General features: G+C 36.4%; 2 protein-coding genes across 5 annotated transcripts in view; one reads left to right on the top strand and one right to left on the bottom strand.

Moving 5' to 3' along the window:
- Positions 1-19740, bottom strand: part of pou6f2 (POU class 6 homeobox 2) — a 125890-nt gene extending 106150 nt beyond the window's left edge. For 2 of the 4 annotated variants that reach the window (XM_079862995.1, XM_079862998.1), the window contains exons 1-2: positions 19611-19740; positions 4106-4271 (exon numbers count right to left, since the gene is read on the bottom strand). In XM_079862995.1, the coding sequence (XP_079719121.1) occupies positions 4106-4271; positions 19611-19658 (214 nt within the window). In that variant the 5' untranslated portion in view covers positions 19659-19740. Of the gene's footprint in view, positions 1-4105; positions 4272-5361; positions 5566-10550; positions 10633-19610 lie in introns of those variants that run through there. The other 2 variants (XM_079862996.1, XM_079862997.1) reach the window with 2 other exon arrangements.
- A 2976-nt stretch (positions 19741-22716) lies between these two features.
- Positions 22717-23286, top strand: part of vps41 (VPS41 subunit of HOPS complex) — a 30002-nt gene continuing 29432 nt past the window's right edge. The window contains exon 1 of the mRNA XM_079862686.1: positions 22717-22909. Coding sequence (XP_079718812.1) covers positions 22889-22909 — 21 coding nt within the window. The 5' untranslated portion in view covers positions 22717-22888. The remainder of the gene's footprint in view (positions 22910-23286) is intronic.

Raw genomic sequence — 23286 nt, 5'->3', positions numbered from 1 at the left:
AATGTGTTATTTATCTATAAAATATTTATATTTATATATAAGCTAATATAAATTATATATAAATATGTACAGTATATACATGCAAATATTTCTCAAATATATACATGCATGTGTGTGCATTTATATATACTAAATAATTATATACAGTACACACAAATTTATTATGTAAACACATACTTTTATTTCGGATGCGATTAATCATTGCCCAGCACTAAAAAATATCTATCGATCTTCTTCTGCGCTTTTTACTGGTAGCAAACAGCGTTGGATTATCGTGCACGCCCCCTTCTGGATTGGAGTGTGGATCGCCTGTGATTGACTGTATTCATCGTGAACTGAACCACACTGAACCGTGACGTCCGTACCGTACAATTTGGGACGAATATATTTACCGTTTTTTTTATATTTATATATATATATATATATTTTTTTTTTTTACATTTTATTATTTTAATAATAATTAAATTTATTGGCAAAAAGTCATTTTACATATAATAACAAATAAAAAAAAAGACAATTTATTAAACAAATTAAACGTACCAAAGCACACCAAAGTTCAAATAAAAACAAATTTAAAAAAACGATATCAACTGCACTTCTTTTTCCTGTTATTTCCCATCTTTCCTTCTCAATTCTTTTTGTAACCAAACTACAATGACCTTTCAGACATTTCACTGATGGACAACTGTGCCCAAGGACAGATTCAGCCGTGCCCGTTTGCCCCGAGCATCCCCCTGGCACTGCCCACGGCCCCAGCCTGGTGTACCTCTCACGGGGCAAGAAAAGAGCAAGTGATGCTCCATTTGGTGGCCTTAAAAAGAAAGGGTCATATTTTTTAAATAATGTTAAACCTAGGCTGACCACATGCTAAAAAATTTATTAATTCAGTAAAAAAAAGGTCTGAAAAAGAATGCGCCTACATCAAATTGTTTGTGCGTGTGTGCGTGTGTGCGTATGTTTAAGCGTGCAAAAAAAAGTGAGATTTTACAAAAAGGAATAGATTGACAGATAGACAATGAGCTGTAAAGCTGGGCGTAAAGAGAAAAAGCAACAAGCAAACAAAAGCAGGTTTGATGCTTATTAAAGAAAATTGTAACACTGGCATTATGAAACAGTAACTGGGCTTTTCTTGCCTTGGGATATTCTAAAAAATTCATCAGACTGACAGCGGGAACCACAAGACTGATCAGGGCCTGACAGAGAGGTTCGGACGGGGATCAGACACAAACGCCCCCCACCCCCACTTGCCAACACCCCCCACCCCAACTCCCCAAATCAAATCAGCAAGAAGACCCGCCGTGGTGACACACCATCACCGTGGTGACAGCCTACACTTCGCCCGCCTGCAGTCCCGCTCTCAAATCCATTCTCTCCAAAAAATTCTGTCTACCGCGTTCTAAACTATGCGCCCCACGCAAACACGCACATACACTCTTGTTATGTGCGTTCGGTGCACATAAGGGGGTAGCCGATGTTTGATGTATAATTCATCTCAAAACACCAAGCAATACTCTTTATTCTGTTCTTTTAATGTCTAATGTAACACAGCTTCAGTGATAGCTCAAACCGGACTGTAATGAGGACCGAGTACCTGAGCCAGTTCATCAAAAGCAAGGTTATTATAGAACAAAAAAAACGATGTGAATTCAGCTTCATAATTCATCATTACGAAAAATAAATAATACTCATTTAAACCTGAAATAATTTTTCCCCATTAAATATATTGATTGCAATAATCAACAAATGCAACATTCTGATAAAACGTTAATTATTTTTTAAACAAATAACTTTAAAAAATTGAAAATGATATATTTCTTTAACAACCTACAGAGGATATGGTGAAAAATTAATAGTTTTGATTTTAATGTATAAAAAGTCCTCTGATTGCATTAAAAGTTTTTTTCTAATCAGGTAAGTGGCAGGGGGTCCAAATCTATTGTCATTAATGTAATTCTGTTAGTTCTAACATAGAGAGCAATAGACAAGCTCCCTACGGGCATCAGTCAGTCTAACTGTGAACACAGACAAGAGGGAGATGCAGTCACAGCTACTGAATATCAAAGCTAAAGCACAGAATCCACCTTGCTGACTTTACATCGTATCAACTAAAATAAAAATAAAAAGCTTTAGAAATATTAATGTGTATAATTGCCAGGAATTACATAGATGATTGCAAGTAACAGCAAAACACGTTCAAGGCTGAGTGCAAAACACTTCTATAGCCTGTAAGTGTTCTGAGGAGGTCACTTTACTGGCTGGATGTTCAATAAAGAAGTTATTTTTTTGCTTGTTTTTAAATTTATTTGAAATATTTTAATGCATCTTTGAGAACACGTTGACTCACTTGCATTAATGTAATTTTCTAATAAAATGCATATTGCAAATGTTCTAGTGGTGGAGTGCACATCCGCACTTGTGCTTCTTTGTTTCGTCATTAAAAGTGCATTCATCAGTAAGAATAAATTGTTTGTAATGAATTCAGAATTATTTACGCAAATTAAATATACAAGCACAACAGAAAATTTCTTTATTTCTTTAAAGTAGAAGATTATAGAGCAGAAAAGGACAGACACACGCAAGAAAAAACAAAAAGTTATGAAGTTCCTGTGTGATGCATGTTACTTTAGGAAATGAAATATAAGGGTGAATGTCTTAAAAGGAAAAATTTTAAAGGTGATGTTTGGAGTCTATAAGCTCAATAGCAGGAATTCAAACTTAGAAAATTGTAGGTTAATTCAGAATGGTTTAAGTGTTTCTGACTTCTTTTAAAATTTAAAAATTTAAATCTGTCTGAAAGAAGCCAGCAGCAAGGTTACACGAGTCTTAAAAAGTATTATTAATGTTTCAAAATTGGCAATCACATCAATGCACGCTCAATCCAAAGGGCTGGAAACCTGTCTTTTCACACACTACATCACTGCTGAGCAGTGGAAGGATCCTAAAGGCTTTTTTTTCTGAGCAAATATCCTGACTGCAAGGTACATCAAATTTTAACATAATACAGAAGAGCACACTATTTTAGGATGTTAATTTTATCCAACATGTTAAGATTTTTAAAATATATTTTATCAGCGCTCATCAAATATACCAAAATTCGATAAAGTATGCTCAGAACTCTGAAAAGATAATGCATAATTAAAAAGCCTGTTTAATGTTTAAAATAATTTTCAATTTTTTTTTTAATTAAACTTCATCTAGCATATTAACAATTTTAAACTTCTGAAATAGTATTGCACTGAAACAGATCTTTTCATATAAGTGTACATATATCCATAATAAATATTATTAGTAATAATTATATAGTAATACAATATTAGTAATAAAATAATAATATTCACTGTATCGATTTATTATTATTATCATCATTATTATTATAACAACAACGTCACTCTTGAATGTATGCAGAGTCTTTTAAAGAGATTCAGGGTATAAGTTGCTCCTCCTTAGATCTGAAGGCCGTGGAGCCACAACAACAATCACATTTCTCTCCCTCAGGCCTCTTCACTTTCTCTCATTTTATCTTCAGCCTAAGCCGAGGAGATCTCAAATGTGAAGAAATGTCACCCTGTATGACAGATGAGTGTGTGCGCGTGTACATTATACGTCTCCTGTTGCCTATTTGCCCCAGATTCTGTCACATTTTTCTGCTTTATGAACACCAACAAAAAAACTGGTCCCCACATACCGCATGGCTGCACCCCACCAGCGTCACAGGAAAAGGACACTTCCTCCACAAGCTTTCCACAGTGGAAATTTGACAGATCGGCCGGTAAAACGCATTATGAAATATCAACTATTCAAATACAGAGAAAACTTGAAGAACAACTTCATTTGGACTTTCTAAACATTTACACTCAATAGAAACAATATGTTACAAACAAACTTAAATCTAAGGAATAATGAGACGTAATTCGAGGTCATTTCAAAACGAGTAAGAGACACAATACACTTGAACCACAACTTTCACCTGCTCTGTTCCAGCGCTTTCTACCACAACATCTCGCAGACACAAACAAACAAACACACTCGTCGGTGTTAAGTTCCCCCCGCACATGACCCCAGGGTGTCAGTCACAATAACAAGGACGATGATGGCTGGGACTCACCATACATCTTCTCTTCCGAGTCTGTGTCAGCTGACAGGAGCAAGGGCTCATCGTTGAGCTCGCTGTCCGGGCTGGCCGCTTTGTCGTCATCCCGCAGCTCGCAGGCGTCCATATCGGCACGCAGGGGGAGCAGCGGTTTGCTCAGCTGCCCTGTGATCATCGGATCCTGGAGGAAGGATCAGGTCGGGAGGACAATGAGGGGGGGGGAAAGGCAAAAGAAGTGATGTTAGCTTTGGCACGCACTGGTTCACTCTCACTGGGTCTCACGCACACACATGTCCGTTCATTCCCTCGCTTTCTGTCTCTCTCTCTTTGCTTTCTGAAACTCGCCACCTCTTCTAATACTCTCAATGGTAGCGCTTGCTCTCTCTCTTTCTTTTTTTTTTTTTTTGACGGTACTCTGGCTGTTGCTGCTGGTTGTAGCGCTGAAGAGCTCTTGTGGATGGCAGAAATTTGAAAAGATTTTGGTTAAAAATGCTCCACTTGTCAAATGACTCATTTTCACGAGTATCACCCAAGAGCCATCAGCATTAAAATAGAACACTTAAGTTACATATAAATGTGGCACATTTGTTAAGCAAAAAAGTGTTTTGTTTTAATTAACAAAACTTTTTGCACTTAACAGTAAGAATGCAAATAAGAGTTAATATATATACATACATACTGTACATATATATTTGAGACTTCATTGAGAATGTAATGGCCTACTTCAGTCAACTTTGATTTACATGTTCTCTTAATATTCACAGATTGTTCTCACCCAATCCGTCTGTTGATTGGAAGAGCAATTTTGTGATGTTTTATTTTAAGTATTAACCCTAGAGTTCTTTTGAAGAACTTTTCGTTAAATACACACAATAAATAAAATAAAGATATCTGAATAACAATTAAGGTCACACTTTAGTTTAGGGTCCAGTTCTCAATATTAGCAGTTACTTTTGCCTCAATAAACTCCTAACTGATGCTTATTAATAGTTAGTAAGGTAGTTGTTAAGTTTAGATATGGGTAAGATTAAGGGATGTAGAATATGGTCATGCAGAATAAGGCATTAATATGTGCTTTATAAGTACTAATAAACAGCCAATACACTAGTAATATTAATGCTAATAAGCAACTAGTTAATAGTGAGAATTAAATTGGACCCTAAACTAAAATGTTAACATGTTAACAACATGTTCATTAAATAAATAGAATAATTCAAGTTTAAATCAATAGACAGAAGCGAGAAAAAGTTCTATGACAACATGAAACTTACCAGAAAGGTGCTTCCAGATGAAAGAGAAAAATATTAGAATGTTTTACGCTCCAATAATCTTACTTTGCTAAAATCCAAGAGCAGTTAGAGCTTGCCAGAGTGTGATGCGAGATCAGTCAGTGCATGCTTGTCACAAAGCCCAAAAACCAGTGTGGATAACGCAAATACATCAAGTACTGCTGGCGCAAGCTTGGGATTGCCTCTGGAGACTTGCTCGAGATGTCACCTCCACTCACTCTCTCTCTCTCTCTCTCTCTCTCTCTCTCTCTCGTGCGCTTCAGAAGTACCTCCCCCCACACCTTCTGATGGTGAGACGCACAAACAAATGTGTAGACATGGGGAGGGCAAAAAAAGCTGCTTTTCTCTTTTCACGCTCCCTTATTTATAGAGTCGTTTCTGTCCAAATGAGTGCGAGATGGGGGCCAGATGACCAGTTCGGATCGAGCCTTGCGGGGAACGGAGAAAATCAAGCGCCATCACGGGACTCCTGCCCCCCTTAATTCTGCCCCACCTCAGGAGGGTCGATGAATGGCAGCCCGTGGGGCTTCTGTTAATGTGCTTATCAGACGGAGTGCATGAGAGTTTGATATGACACATGATAATCTATGAAAATGTTAATCAATAGGAATAGTTTAAGCTGTCATTTGCGGTCCGGACCGCTTGGTCAATACTCATATGCTTGCAACAATGTCTCTTGTCATCGCTTCACTGGAGTTTTTTTTTTTTTTCAGTGCACTTATGCACAAGCGACTCACCAACGCATCGATGTGCCCCTCTATCTCAGAACTCTGCTGAATGAGGGAGCCTCTAATGCTGCATTCATTTAAGTCACAACATCCATCCATCCCTCCCTCCTCCCATCCCTTCTTTCCCCTTTGAGCTGCCTGATAGGTCCAGTGGAGGGCAAAATTAATACCTAATTGAATTGTGAAGTCATCAAAATAATCAATACTTTTTTATTATTTATTCTTTACAGTCTGTTGACTGAACGAGAGCTGTGAGAGCCAGAGAGAGAGAGAGAGAGAGAGAGTGAGAGGAGAGGGGGGACAGGCCTGAGAGGATGCAATACAATGTAATTTTCACCACGGGCTGCTGAAGAAGAGAGGGCACAATAAAACAGAAGGAAAATTACAAGAAAAAAAAATGAGAGAGGAGAAAATGGGAATTTTTCCACAAGTTATAACCAGATTTGGGCATTTTTTGAAGAAAGTGCTTGTTTTCACCACGGTTGGTTGCCAGGGTGCTTATGCAGTTGCTAAGGTGTGTAAGATCTAGATGCTTGGTAAGGTTCTTGGTCATTGCTAGTTGCTCATTTTATTATTTTGTAGTAATTCAATATACATTACCATTCAAAAGTAAGTTTTTTAAAGAAATTGTTATTTTTTAGTGCTGGGAAACGATTAATCATGATTAATCCAAAATAAAAGTTTGTGTTTACATAATATATGTGTGTGTGCTGTGTATAATTATTTTGTATATATAAATACACACACATGCATGTATATATTTAAGAAAAAATATATTTATATGTATATATAATATAAATTATGCATATATATTATACATGCAAATATTTCTTAAATATTTAGAAAGGACACACAACTTGTTTCTATTCATCAAAGAATACTGAAAAAAATGTATCACTGTTTTCAATGTATCACTGTTTTCACAAAAATATGACTGCTTTTAACATTGATAATAATATAACTTTTCCCTGAGCACCAAATCAACATATTAGAATAATTTCTAAAGGATCATGTGACACTGAAGACTGGAGAAACGGCTGCTAAAAATTCTCATTTTTTAATATTTTTAACAGCTATTTTTAAATTGTAATAGTATTTCACAATACTTCTGTTTTTACTGTATTTTTTCTTATCAAAAGCCTTGGTGAGCATAAAAGATTTCTTTCGAAAACATTTTAAAATTCTTACCAAACTTTTGAACAGTAGTGTAATTTTACATTTAGTCTTTTAAACATTTATTTTAAATATTTATTACTGTTTGTGTCCATTATTTGCTGGTGCCAGAACAAGTCTAACACTGCTTTGTTAGTTTTTTTTTTAATAATAAAATAATCCATGTAAAGTTATAGCATCTACCTCAAAGTCTCGCCTTCTCTTGCTCTCTCCTTTTTTCTCGCTCTCTCTCTCACAGTTAATTACACTAATGAAACAGGGGCTCCCATGGCAGTTCTTCATGCCAAAGAGCATATGTGAAGGGACCTGGGGAGTGTGTGCGCGTGTCAGTTTGTGTGTACTGTATGCGTGTGTGTTTGGGATCGCCTTACTCCCTCTCGGCCACACAGGAGGAGAAACAAGAAAAAGCACTCGAGCCCCTCTCCCTCTCTTTCTCCTTTGCCTACTCTGAGGGTCATTTCTGACCCTTTTCCTCATAAGATATCCATGCTAATTGCTAATGGCCTTAGCTGCCAGGGCCTCTGCCGTCCCCCGGGGCCACAAAAAGGGTCTTAGAATGGTCCAAGACCCCTGAATAGTCTTCTGATCACATATGCCATTTGCTTAGCAATGTTTTCCCTATAGCTTCCTTCTCTGTTTCCTCATTCACATAATTATACAAAAAGATATAATTTTTATAAAGATATAAAAACGTGCTTGTTTCATTACATAAAATACAATATATAATACTAAAATAAACAAATTCAGAACGATTGTCTGGTAACACTCCACTTAAAGCCTTTATATAATGCATTAAAAAAAGTATGCATTAATTATGCTTTGTAATGCCCCTTATGCAAATAGTTGTAACCACAGTTTTAATACAATATAATAGTTGTTACACCTTTAAAACGCATGACAAACAACCAGTTTCACATGTAACAAGGAATCAGCAAATATTATAATGAATTTTAACTTTGGTTAGAATTATTTATGAAAAGATATAATGCATTATAACATACAATATGAAAAACCATATAAGTTAAGTGTTACCAATTGTCTCATTTGTTTTAAACAATCAATATAAAGTATACATTATGGCCTGGTTTCACAGACAGGGCTTAGATTAAGCCATGATTAAGCCTTAGTTAAATTAGGACATTTAAGTAGCTTTTCTAAACGTGCCTTGGAAGAAAACATTACTTGTCTTTTACTAACTACATCTTGAGACAAAACGATGGCACTGACATATCTTAAGATATGTCAGTACAAGATGCTTTCAGTCAATACAGCTCAAACATATATTTTACTCTTGGACTAGACTAAAGCCTTGTCTGTGAAACCAGGCAAAAGTATATTATATTCCTTTCATGCTGTAATATTAAGCACTAAGGCCCAATGGGATACTCAAAGGGCAATTGTGCAGATTCTTATACATACCTATAAATTAAAGATATAAGTGAGCAATAATCACAATAAATATAATGATGCCTAACTAATCAAATGAAATTGTTTTATGAATCTTGTACAACTTGATTTTTGTTTAGGAGGATTTTAAGGAGAATCAGTGTAAGCAGCCACAAATCCTTTGAGCTCTTGTTTAAACTCAGTTTCCTTCAGAACTGGCTTTTGCTTTGTGTTAAAGGTCTGTCTCCCCCATAGGGCTGGAAACATATCACCTCTCTTTCTGTAAGCTAAAGGAATCCTTCAGAGACAGTATCAGGGACCTTAAAAGACATATTTTCTCAAATATAGCCTACATTATACATACACATTTCAGCCTGGTTTTACAGACAGGGTTTAGATTAAGCCAGGATTAGGCCTTAGTTAAATTAGGACATCACAGAAGCTTTTATAAACGTGCCTTAGAAAAACATTACTGGTGTGCATCTTGAGAGAAAACAATGGCACTGACATATTTTAAGATATACCAGTGCAAGTTGCTTTCAGTTAGAACAGCTCAAACATGCATTTTAGTCTGGGAATAGGCTTAAGTCTTGTCTGTTAAACCAGGGGTTCATTGCTTTACATTAAGAAATCAGTATTTAAAAGAACATTTAGTCTGTGCTTTTGTTTTTGCTTATTATAATTTTTAATTTTGTTTTTTGTGCACTGTATAGCATAGCCTATTATGTACATATATTAATTGACTATCAAATTGCACATTGTTTGGAGGAATACTTTATTTTAAATAATCAATTCAAAAAAAAAAAAAAGTTTACTTTACTTTACTTTAATCAAAGAAATAACCGAGAGATTAATTCGTTTTAAAAATAATCATTAGTTGCAGCCATGAATTAATATTAAATAAATAATTTATAATAAAGCTACTTTTCTGACTTTCATAATAAAAAACTCAAGATTAATAATCTTTATCATTAGTACATTATTCCATTGCTTTCATACTAGTTAAAGGATTAACTTTTTATTGATTTATTCAGGGAGAATACACATAATAATACATGCATTTTTAATTTGTATTTAACCGATTGGCTAATTTTTAGACGTAGTAGGAAGGTTGATGTTAAAAAATAAAAATAAAAACAAAACAAAAATGTCATCAAACAAATATAAAACTACCATACTAGAATCTCTAAAAATCCTCACAATTTTTTTTTTCGACAGCAACCACATTTTCAACTTAATGCTGTTTTTCTAGTAATGCAGATATGCCTATAATGACAAAGATGACGAAGTCATTGTATTCCTCCATCTATATCTTACATAACATTTAAAATCAATTAATTTACATAAGTGCACTCAATCTTGTTACATTCATACAATTGTAATATTTATGTAGAATGACCCCTAATTGATTTTTACTTCCAGGAAAATGTATGCATGGCTGAATTTATGGTGCGTTAGTCAAAGCAACAGCCGGTGTCTTTGTGATGAAACTACTTAATTGACTAGGATCAGAGAACAGTGAGAAAATGTGTCACAGCCTATCAAAGATGAGTGCTGGAGAAAGCTCTGATGCTTCAGACACTATCAGGCCCCCCTCAGATAAATATAAAGAGTCATTGATTGTTCAGAAGGGTGAGTTTTGTGTGCATGCGGGGTTTTTTTCAGTTTTTTTTTTTTTCTTTTGCTACATCGATCTCAGAGCTGACCTTATGGTGCATCAAAGCCTACAGGAGCTAATCTGCCCTCTGTATTATGACCTGAGCACAGAAAGATAGCGTTCAAGGGGGTGAAAGAGACAGAGAATACAGAGAAGCTAGCGGGAGGAAGAGGAATTCACACGTGTTAGTGAGAGAGATTAAAAAGAGAAAGTCCAAATACTTACACATAAGAAGCATCTACTCAAAGGTCTTCATCAGCATGCTTCCTTGGTCGGTCACTGGTGGTAACATTGTCTGGATTCTCATTGGCTGACGGGCAGGGCAGGTTTCAGGGCCTGTCTGTTGTCTGACACTGACAAATAGTTTTTAATACCTTGAATTTCCAGCATCTTCTGCCCAGCATGTATAGTGGACAACAGATATCAGAGTGTATGAATACTCACAGTTGCATGGACATTATCACTTAGTGGTAAGGTTTGCTGTCTTGGGAACTATGCATGACTGCAAGACACTTTTAGGGCTGGGTATTAACAGATTTCATGAATCGATTCGATATCTATTTGTTTTGGATATACAGGTATATCATATAAATATGAACCCTATTAGGTTACTGTAATATTAAAGGAGAACAAAATTCTAGTCCAAATTCCATTTCTAATGCTATTATTTTTGCGAAATAATCAACACTTAAATAAAAACTCATGTTTCGCTTGGTCCCCTCAAAGTTGCGTTGGATTTTCTCCTCAGCGTAAAGTTTTTTTTTTTAAATGCGTACACAGCTTTTTAAACATGGCGGGTGATGGTGTTTCGGGTGCGTCAGCGTATACTAATGTCATGGATAGTTCCTATAGTGCTGGTTTAGACCCTACTCTGAAATAAGGAGCTAAATTAGTTCCTCCAAAAGGAGTACCTAGAACTAAATTCCTGGTTCCTGTGGTGCGAACACGCCAAAACCCGGGTACTTCCACCAATAGTTCTAGGAACTATGAAAAGGTTCCTCCGGTGCGAAAGCCCCTTATGTTCATTTTAGCTTTAGTTTCATTTTCATGGGCTCTTATTATTATGTTCCTCTTTGTTGCTGTATGTCTATGTTCCTGTTTGCACGTCATTAATCAGTTGTCATGGTGATTCATTATGTTCCTAATTAGAGCACAACTGTTTGTATTTGAGCTTGTCACCTTGTGTATTTAAGTTCCTCTGTTCCTTTCAGTCATAGTCTGTTATTGTTTGTGCATGGCACGCTGTTTCACATCTACAGTATGTGGATTAACTGAGTTTCCTTTGTTTTAATAAACACGGTTCTACCTGAATCTTCTTCATCATCATTGGACTAAAAGGTGACAGAATAACGGACCCTCAAATTGAGTAAGAAAATGGATATTACTGCCCAGTTTATTGAACTCGCCTGAGAGAACCGCTCTATCTTGGAGTACTCCGCCAGATTCTGTCAACTGGCTGCAAGAACAAACTTAAACGATGAGACACTAAAGTCTAATTATTGGACTTAGACTCTATTTTATTATAGTCCCCTAAATCTACCAGACATGGAAGGAGGAACCTGGAGAGAGGCGATCCTCCGATGTCTGCAGTGCGCTTACCCTCAGCTGATGTCAGCTTTAATGGCCACTGCAGAGCCAGAGAATTCGCCCACGGCAGGAAAGGAGCCTGAGCCCAACGCAGAGCTGGAGACCAAGCTGATGCCCGCCACGCACCCTGAGGCACCTCCCTCCATTGATTCCACCCAGTACTGAGCCTTCATCACTGCTAGTCCTACCCACCTCAGAGACTTTTTCACCACTGGTCTTGTCCAGCTTAAACACTTCAGTGCTATGGATAATACACCTTTACTGGTGCCCTTCAGTTCCTCGGATCCTTTACTGGCTCTTACCTGCTCTGATCCGCCATGGACTTCTAGTTCGCTAGCTCAGCCAAGGTGTGTTGACCCCTCTGTTCCACCTCAGACCTCCAGGCCCGTAGCTCCACGTAGCTCCACGAAGATGACGAAGCAGAGGGGACGACGATCCAGGGTGGCGCAGAGGGAGGGAGGAGCCAAGGCGGAGTCGAGCAGTCGACTCCGCCTTGGCTCCTCCCTCCCTCTGCGCCACCCTGGATCGTCGTCCCCTCTGCTTCGTCATGCTTCCTCGTCCCGCCGTTTCCACCTTGGTTTGACTCACCCTGTCTGCGCCACGGACTTTCGAGCCTTCTGCTGCACCTCGGCTTTCCACCCATACAGCTCCGTCTGGCTCTGACTTCCCTGTGGCTTCACCAGGGTCCTCGGGCGCACCGCCTCCACCTCGATCCTCTGGCGCCCAGGTTACGCCTCGGCAGCTCGCCGCTGCGGCTCCGCGCTGCCCTCCAGGACCTCCGTTGTCAACCGGTCCCTTCAGACTCCCAGCTCCACCAGTGTCTCCAGACCTCTTGGCTACATTGTTGGTCGTCGGTTACTCTACCTTGGCTCCTCCCACCACCTTTGTACCACCTGTGCTCTGGACGTCCACCTTTACAGTCATTGTCCGTTATTGTTTGTGCATGGTACACTGTCTCACATCTATGTGGATTAACTGAGTTTACTTTGTTGTAATAAACACGCTTCTACCCGAATCTTCTTCATCATCACTGGACTAAAACGTAACAGCGTCAGTAAAAACCAGTTAAGTAATTTCCTGTATTATATACAGAGAAACATTTTAATAGATCTAACCTTACATTTTGTGTAATTTTATAATAAAATACTATTAAATGTACCATTTTAAAAAGAACAAATCATCTTATAATTTACAGTGAAAAGTCATAAACTGGAATTCCCTGTGTGGCAAATCAAATTTGATAGTTTTTCATTTTATAATGTTTCTTAGTTTTGTTATTATTACATTAGGGTTCTATGTTACATCTTATATTGTTAAATGAATGTTTAATGCGATATTATAGTCACAACACTAAGTGTCATGTGGGTTACGGTATTTTGTATTTGTGTGTATGACACCATGTGCACCTTCTATGTATGTATGTACCTAAGCTTGTGAAAAAGGGTTGCTGGATTTGCCGGTTTAAAAAGTTTTTTTTTCTTTTTTTTCTGAAGTTGTTCTGTGAATGTTTACATTTTCACTGTATTTTTATTGAATTATTCTGGCAACCACAGCTTCCAGTGTTTTGTTTTTTTGTATATCTCTATAGTTATTTCTTCTAGCTAACTAATGAGCTATAGACATTGAAGGGTTTTCAGAGGTAAAAAAGTAACATTACGTGGCTGCCATGGATTCAGCAGCACCAGGTCCTAGTTTAGAGGTCGGAAGAGGTTTATCGCCTATTGTTTCCCCCTGTACACTGCAAAAACACTGCGCGACAAACGACGCAAGACAAAGCTGAAAAAGCATGACCAGAAAAAGAGTCGCACGAGTCAGAATTCAGCTCAAAATCAGACGAAAATTGCAGTGTATGCCCAGCCTAACACTCACTCATTGTCCGGTCTTGTCAGTCTCTACATGAGAGTAACTTACCAGACTACTCACATTCCTTCATCGTCCTCTTCCAGAGACTTGTTCCTTCGAACCAGTTATCCTCATCATGGTTTTCTGCAAAACTGCAAGAAGAGAGACTATATTTGAACTGCTTATGCTCATCACTCACCTGTCTGACAATCCTCCAGATCGCTACCAACCAATAATTAATAAAGGACGTTTATGTTTACCTCCGTGTCTCCTCTACTGTTTCAAAGGAACATTGTTTACAAGCTGTTTTATTTACGTCTTTCCGCGGTTGAAACACTGTTTAAGGGATTACAAGAGACATGATACATTTAAACTTGTACCGTTTCTTTCAACATACCTTCTGCTGTTCATTCATGTTTATTTCGTGCTATAACTAGCAGTAAAGAGGAAGAGATGATCAGTTAATGTGCCAGCCGCGCTACAGATTGAACTGAGGTGGCAATCTGTCATCCCTAGGGGTGTTCGATTCCAGTTTTTTCTGAGTCGCCTCTGACTCCCAACTCACGACTTCCAACTAACACTGGACTCTAATCCAATCCTGCTCCTGGAAGGCCACTGTCCTGCAGAGTTCAGCTCCAACCCCAATTAAACACACCTGAACCAGCTAATCAAGGTCTTACTAGGCATAGAAACTTCTAGGCAGGTGTGTTGAGGCAAGTTGAAGCTAAACTTTGCAGAACAGTGGCCCTCCAGGACAGAGTTTGGAAACCCCTACACTAAATGTATAATTTTTGCAAACTCAAAGACTTAAATTCCCTTTACTAAAACAAAACACCTTTAGCATGACTGTCCAAATTAGTACAATTTAGCGATGACATTATCTTGAAATAATGAGTAACCTATCAATGTCTTTACCTAGTTGTTGCCAGTACCTAATTTTACAGAGCTAAAAAGTCATGAGAAACAATCGTGGTCAAAATTGTCAGAATTAAATAAATGAGAAAGAAGTTAATTGATGAATTCAGCTCATTGGTCGGGTGATGATGCTATACGCAAATGATCTCTTTTCTTAGGAGCATCTTTGAACATCTTCAGTCTGCAGCTACTATTAAAACTTATTTCTGGAAAAATATGTTTTATAAAATATTTAGTGTTAAGTGATTTATTTACACCAAAACAAAAAAAAAACATGTTGGGTACAACGGGGCTAAAGGAAGAAAAAACACCTTAAGAAAAATGTGCTTTTCACATACACTACTCCCATAGTGTGTGATTGCAGAAAACATATGCTTGTTTTGAACATTGATGGAGCAACATATTTTGTGTGAAAATAAATTATAAAAGTGGTTAATTTGGTTTAAAAATCTTATGAATGTATGAGGTGGCAAGGTGGGCCTTTTACCCCACATATGGGGTAAAAGGCTCATCAGCATGGGGCAAAAGGCACAAAGTATTGTTACAAATACTTTGGCTTAAATTATGTTTTTTTTTTAATAATGTCTAAGTTAATACTTGTTCAAAACAATCACTTTAAAAAAGTTTTTACTATTTTCGGTTATTTTGATAAATAAAATAATTATTTTTGTTCAATAAATATACTATCATCAAAATATGTTCATTTTAAAAATACAGCTTTTTTTTTTAAAGTAAAGATTCTGAAAGCACTGAATGAGATACCATAATAATTTAATACAGCTTTACAGTAGTAACAAATAAATATGATGTTTTATTATATGATATGATTATTATCATATTTTAAAATATGATGGTTTCATTATAAATATGGTGATTATCTCTATTACCCAACTAAGTGAATCTAACTATGTCATGGCAACAAATGGAAAAGTCCACCTGATATGTATTATCATGTTAATTATTGTGCCTTTCGCTCCAACAGCAGGGGCGCCTTTTGTCCCAAATACCATACTTTTACATATTCTTCCATGATTGAAAAATTGTTGCTTTAATTACCTCTAACAAAACTAAAAAACATTAATACGACATTTTTCTCAAAACATAGACAATCATTTTATCGATTCTCATTTGCTACTTAATTTACTATCTACTATTTTAAAAATCATTCAATATTAGATAAAATTAGCGCAAAATCAACTTTGCGTTACTGCATCATTAAAAGAAGTTGTTGAGAAAAGTGCTGAGCTGATTTTTTGTGCCATCTTGTGGATTAAAAGAGAATGAAGTCAAATGCGCCTTTTACCCCGGTGCGCCTTTACCCAATTCTTTATCTCCGAAAACATTGCTTTCATCTAACATTTCATAATGAAGTCAGACAAGCTCAGTGCTGACTCCTTTTCTGTCAGTTATTTTTCGTGAAATGGAATGTATGCAAAGGATTGTGGGTGACTGAATGCCGTGAAGGATACACTTGATGCATCCTTCAAATGAGCTGAATGAAGGTCGCGAAACGCTGTTGTGAATAAGGTCTATTGCTCATACATAAACTTTTTATTATTATTATTATTATTACATTTTTGGCAAGTAAATCATTTGTATTATTGACATGATACCTCAAATCATGTGGTATGTGTGCTACTACTTCTCTAAACAATAATCTTATCATCATTAATTAGATTTTCTTATGGTTAAATAAAACATTTTAAAAAACATATACTTACACTGAGAGTGTGAAAACCATGAAAGCCTTATCTAGGAACCAAAATATCTTGGAGAGTGGGCCCTTTTGATTTGGGTTAGTAGCAACAACTTTAGCAACCACCCGAAAAATTCTAACAACAGCATAGCAAGACACTAAAAACACTGTAGCAACCATAGCCGCCTAAGGCATCATCTCTTAGGGGGCCGTCAATTTACAAAGCCAATTTCAGTATGGATCTACAAACTCACGTTGTGCGATCCTGCCACGATGCAAACTTCACAGATGAAACCTTGTCTGGTGAGGGAGATATCAACTTGAGACACATTTTTCTCTCACAATATTTCAGCAATCGTTTTTTTGTCTTTTGTTTTGAATCAGAGCTGGTGATGATGATTGATTCGTGAATAACTGACTCTGTAGTGTTTTTCGATTTGTCTGAATCATCCAGGCAGCTCACTTGAAACAGTAACACGATACTATGGAACAAAAAGCGCTAGATTATGTGAATATTTGCCTATAAACAATTGAAACAATGTTCAAATGCATCTTATTATTTGCCGGCGATGAAAAATGTCTTTATTAACAAAGACCTTCACATGCAGCGTGTGAACGACTCTACTGCAGGTAAAGACATTTTACGACGAAAAGAGTATAAAAACACTAGCAAAACACTAAACGTGACATGTGTTACACGGTATTTTATGCTATTACTGTACACTGTGTTGGTCAACTTATTTTGTCAAAAAAGTTCATACTGTATATATTGTATTGTTTGAAGGGCTGTTGCTCATGCTGTTTGTATATTACTGTACCATGTTGGCCAATTTGTGAATGTGAATAAAAAAAAGATTTAATGTACAAAAATTTACTTTTGCATTGTTTTGGGACCATGTTCTCACATAGACTAGTGTCTGTCAATGTATATGTGAGTGTGAAAAACAAATTATTGTTCGAATAGGCTATGATTTGTGAAATAATAGCTTAATGATTTTATATGCCACTAAAAGTATTTTATAATTTCACATTTTTTTCTTAAAGTGTAGTAAACTTGTGTTCTTGAGGAACTACTACTGTCATATAAACAAGTCTTTGGTTGTAGCCTATAGCATATAACAAGTAACTTTATATGATATGCAGCACAACAGTATTAAAACGGTAAAATTTGACTGGCTCTCAAACAAAGGCACCCAGTGAATTTCTACTCACAAAGTCAACCCCCATCCAGGTTCACACACACAAGAGGTGAGAAAATGTGATTTTCCAAAAGGCCTGCTAATTCAGTATGAAAGAAGAGGCCACGATCAATAAATCATTGCTAAGTAGATTGTAAAGAGAAAAAAAATACCCTAAGCTTGGTGACAGTGCATTAGTGAATCATAGAAAAAGAAGACAGAAAAGGGTTCAATTTCAATAAATAAAAACCCCTTTAACACCTATATAAATAAACATCTCATTTGTACCATTTTAAGTTTATGTGTTTGCCTAAACATAGTGCCATCAGTTTAGATTCAAAATGAATAAGAAAGAATGGATTTGCTAATAAAAGAGAGAAGGACAGTGAGAACAAAACAAAGTGAGATTGTTCAAATTAGCCCATTTGATTTGATGTTTTTTGCTTTGTGCATTCATGAGATGCTTGGACATTAATTCAGTCGTGACACAGGTGGACACTTTGGCAAATAGCTACTCCCCGACATCTAGCAGCAAGCCACTGAGTACCGCTGACTGCTCTAAATTTACCACTTCACTGGGTTTTACATGTCATGGTCATTAACTGTGTAATAAATACTAATTGCCACTGAGGGCATCGGGCCAGCTCTGATGCAGGGGTGCATCCTAATTATAGGGAATAGCTCGGTAAGTGAAATAAGACATTGTCTTTCTCCGGTGGGAGATAATTGTGTGGTTCAAGCCCAATTCCCACATTAAATAAGAATTATGTAGCATATTAGTCCTCTTTTCGGGAAAAATTAGTAGCTATCCCTTCGGTGTTTGTGATTTATGCTTTGGTCATGAATATAAAATAGCTCACTTAATCAAGTAAGAATGCAGCTTAATGTGAGGCATCAGATAAAGGGTATTTATTACTTATGAGGCAAGCACTTTGTGAACTTGATTAAGAAATATAGTATGTCCAATTAATAGGAAAATATGAGATTGAATTAAATAGGCCTAATTATTTAAACTATCAAAATGAAATGGACTAGCAAAGAATGGCAATTTGTTTACTCTTGGTGTCCTATTCAACACTGGGTACAGAATACTAAATAATGAGGTTTTTTTTTTTTTTTTTTTTTTAAGGAAAACTCTCTTCCACAAAAGTACTCAAATCTTATTAATGGGTCCACAATAAAGGGGGAAAATGTACCAAGTTCTTAGAAATGAACTCTTTGTAATAAATTAATGTTGGTTTCACATTTTTTTTCCCAGATTTCCCAGGTTTCACATTAAATTTTCCCAGAAAACTTTCATTTTGAATGCCTTAAATATTTAATGTAAATGCCATTATCACTTCCTTACAACTTAAATATATATGAGAGGAGAGTACACATTAAAAAAAGTTAAATTTAAGTTTAGATTAAAAAGTTTCTTTCTTTTTTTCTTCTAATATCATGAATTTGTATAATTCATTCATAAATAGGCTATACATTTTTTTCATGACAACTAATTTTGTCTTTTCATAAAAAGGTCAAATTATCTGATGTTTCAGGTAACTTATTGCGATATTACGCATTTCATTTCCATTTTCATGTTTGTCTGAAAATTTCTGCTGTTGCAGACAAAAGTGTTTCAAATATTAGGTGCTATATATAATATATAGTATATAGTATATATACTATATATATATAGTTTTCATGTGTTAATCGTTTTTATTATTATTGCCCATGTGTGAACAGCTTGTAACAAAACTTAAAAAACGAGACTTTCCCCGACTTAGATTGTCAATGAAAGCCTGTAGACTGATTTTTAAGTGATGGACTCGGGACGTTTTTGCCGGGAAAATCAAAAGTGACGTTTATGCGCGCTTCAGAGAACCTCTCTTGTCTCTTCCGTTCTATGATACGTGAAACGAATGCTTGCTTTTTCAATGTTCGGGATAGTAGCGAAAGAGCTATTCTGTACAATAATGTCAATGTTTCATGCAAAGAAAAGGGCTTAATTCAATAGTAGACTACATCTCAAATGAAATGGGTCTACACACTTTATAATCAAACTATCATAACAGAGTAATTTTAATTACCTGATCTGTCGACATGATGCCGTTGAATTGCAGAGCTTGTACAAACATATCCACATTACTATTATCAGATGCTTCTTAACGGCTGTTTTCTCACCGCTGTCATTTTGATGTGTTTATTTTGTAATGATATCCAGAGAAAACCGCAAGCACATATTTTCATATTCATCTAAACGTCGCTGTCTGCAGCGTGGACGGTGTATAGATGTTCGTTAACAGTATATGGCTATATTTCCAACTTCTTTTCTAAGCAAAAATGGGAAAAGAATCGTTCAGTCTCTTGTATGTTAGGCTACTACCACCACGTGCGATCACGAGCAGTAAAGTTGCTGGCTGCAGTTCACTTAACGGCCACCGGTGTCGCTAATAACAAGGGTTTCTGAATTCCTCCCTTTAATAAACAGAGCAGTTTTGTTGAAATATTCTAATTTCTAAGAAAGAATAATATGATCACGCCAAACTACTTTAAAGGTTTTCTTTTCAAGCATTCCATTGTTTAATTCGATTTTTTTTCTTTATTATAGGCTATTACCTAACATATTTGCATTTATGTCCCCCCAAAAAACATAAAAATGAATTTGACTTAAGAAATGACAACATGCTTATCACAGAACAGGTGAATTCAAGTTATTGTATGTATGATAAAATTTTTAGGCCTATTTATTTCACTGCTGTGTAAGTGAGAACTGCAGTTAGTATCTTGATTCTCAAACAACAAAAATTATGGATTGGTCAGTTGCATTGGCTAAGATCTAAGGTAGAATTTGTTGTTTGTATCCCCAGCAGGGCTTTCTTCTCTGGCCGCGGTGGGGGAGAGCGAGGGTGATGAGGGTGAGAAGAAGGGCCAGCGCTCCCCACTCGCCCCCCTGCCCACGTCAGGCTGCACCAGCATGCCAAGATCGATCTGGGAGGAGAGGAGAGGAGATGAGGGGCAGGTTTAGAAATTGTGTAGAAAGAGAGAGAGATATTAAGAGAGAGAATTAAGGGAAGTGGTTTACAGAGGGCAAGACAAGACAGAGTGAGAAAGACAGGACTACACTTGTCCAGTTGTGATCTCTTTCTCACCTCATGTCCCCTCGCTGACCAAAGGTCTGGAGAAAGTGAATCTCACAGTCCGTGGAAGACGCGGCAGAATCAAAGCCGGAAGAAGACCTTTAGTCTTTTTGCAGAAGAATCACTTCAAGCAAAAAAACATATAATAACTTGCCCCTCATTGCCTTTAGTGCAGGTCTTGTAATCAAATTCAACAGAGATGTCAATACTTTTAGTAAAAAGACAATAGCAACATATGACTTTTCTTTGTCTGTTTTTTAATAATTGTGCTGTAAAACATTAGTAGAAACCAAAGCCACTCAAAAGACAGGTCAAAATCAGACATAAGACAACAGAGATATTAATAAATAACGCGCTGTGATGGCAATGTGTCAAAAGCAGCTTCAGGAGGCTGAAACACTCAAGCCTGGGGTGAAGGCTGAGATAGGTGTGTGTGGATTTGAGTGTGTCGAGACGCCACAATGACCTCCGCACCAAATGGAACTTAAAGGTCATTTCCTAAGAGAACGGCTCTCAGTCTCAACTTGAGGACGAGACTTTTTCCCTCAGGAGAAATGAGTGCAGTAATATAGGAGGAGATTGGCCACACATCATTTTAGACACATACAGAAGATGTGTGATGTACAGTATAGCCTGGGTAACTCCTAATCATAATTTCTTCAAAAATCTGTTTATTTTGTACATTTTTGTTCCCCCCAAAATAAAGAATAAAGATGAACTTTTATTTATTTCTGTTCAAATTTCAGTTTATTTTGTACAATTTCTGTTCACCCAAAATAATTATTTAAGAGCTTCTTTTTATTTTATTTCATTTTGTTGTTTTCTGTTCCCCAAAAATTATTATTTTGTATTTTTTTTCTCCAAACTTCTGTTTATTTTGTACAGTTTCAGTATCCAAAATTAATCATTAATGTACTCTTTTATTTTATTATTTGTTTACAGGTATGGCTATCAGATCATTTTTAAAAAAAAAACAATTAAGAATAACAATATAACTGTTTTGTTAAAGACAAACAAAAAATCTCTGCAACATAACCTGTTTATGAAAAAATATCATGCAGCCACACTCTAAGATGCGTAAAAACCATGTAGTAAAAAATAAATAAAAATAGATAGGACATTATCAGTGAATAATTTAAAAACAGCCCGAAGCATTATAAGGCTTGAGCCAATAAAGCAATAAGCAGAGGCGCAGTGGGTCATTTCTCATAAATTATTAGACAGTGAACCTACAGATGTGGCAGAGATGCAATGACCCCAGCTGTTCAAGTATTTAAAGAGCTTTTACTCACTGCAGAAGGCATTAAAGATACATTGCACAATGAAATTAGATAATATTTAACTTATGCATTTATGTGTACAATATAGGTCACAAAAATACATTGAAAGATGCAATATGTTAAATATCTGTTCCACATTTTCATTTGAGCTGATTTTAGAATTCATTATTAATGCAGTATTGGTTTTGGTCTAATTTTATATATTATGCAAACAGTAAATATGGGTATTTGATGTGTACGCTACTTTGCATAATCTTTGCCCAATGAATTATAATAATTGCTGAGTAAGCTCCAAATTTAAGTCAATTGAGCTGATATTCTAACTCATTACCTGTATAATGGTAAGAGCAAAGCTCGCCCTGCCAGCCACTATCAGCATAAACATATGAGACACATTGACAGCCTGTCTCAAATGATCCTGTCCTATGGCGGTCTATCTGTTACAAACGTAACAATGTCAAATTACATCACATCACACTTCATCCTAGCTGATTTATTAGAATAAGCAAAAGGATGAAGGTATACGACAGTGATTCTATATATAGACAAGACGTTTGGACGTGACATTCAAATACTGCTCGCATGCAGATGTTGTTGAATTACAATTTTATTTAATAAAATATGAAGGTCGGCTAAAATGAGTTTCCTACTAAAGAAAAACTGTATTAAATCGCATCTATCCAAAGGGAAAAAAAAGATCCGTTGTAAGCCAGTTCATTCCCTTGCCCTTAAACTACAAATCCCATGATGCACTAGCGACGCTTCCTGTTTTTGTCATGTGACCCAGTGTACATAATAATGAACATCGCATGACTAGCTACGCTGGTTTATATTGTGCCAAATAACTGATTTGAGTGCAAAATAAAATTTATTTACGTTGTCGACCCACCATATATTGATAGACGAAGACTAAATCTGCTTTATTATAGCACATCTTGAGGCTTTATCATGGCGGAAGTGGAAGAGCAGGTAGGTTTCTCTAGGAAGAATCTGTTGTCAAATGACAGAAGCCTGTGAATATTAGTATATTGTTTCTGTATGTTTCATTTTTAAGGCATGTGGGCTATTCGAGGTACACTGCGTGTGCTGTGTACAGGATATTTTAAAGGAAGTATTTTTAAGACTGTCAGGCTAACACGATAGTTTGACACTTGACTTGACAACATATCACTGCCTACTCCTGCTAATGTTAATATCCCTGTTGAAAAATAGCATTTAAAACTAGCTTAAACTCTTGTCCTGATTTTAGTTCCTCTCCTAGACTGGACACTTTTGGACGCTTGTGCACTGGGCAGTCTGGGGGACGTTTTTCAGCAAGTTTACTGACAAAATGAAGAATACTTTAA

The sequence above is a fragment of the Squalius cephalus genome (assembly GCF_949319135.1).
Source record: "Squalius cephalus genome assembly, chromosome: 25".
Taxonomy (NCBI): Eukaryota; Metazoa; Chordata; class Actinopteri; order Cypriniformes; family Leuciscidae; genus Squalius; species Squalius cephalus.
The sequence above is the reverse complement of the archived record's forward strand: the minus strand, read 5'-3'. Positions and strand labels throughout refer to the sequence as shown.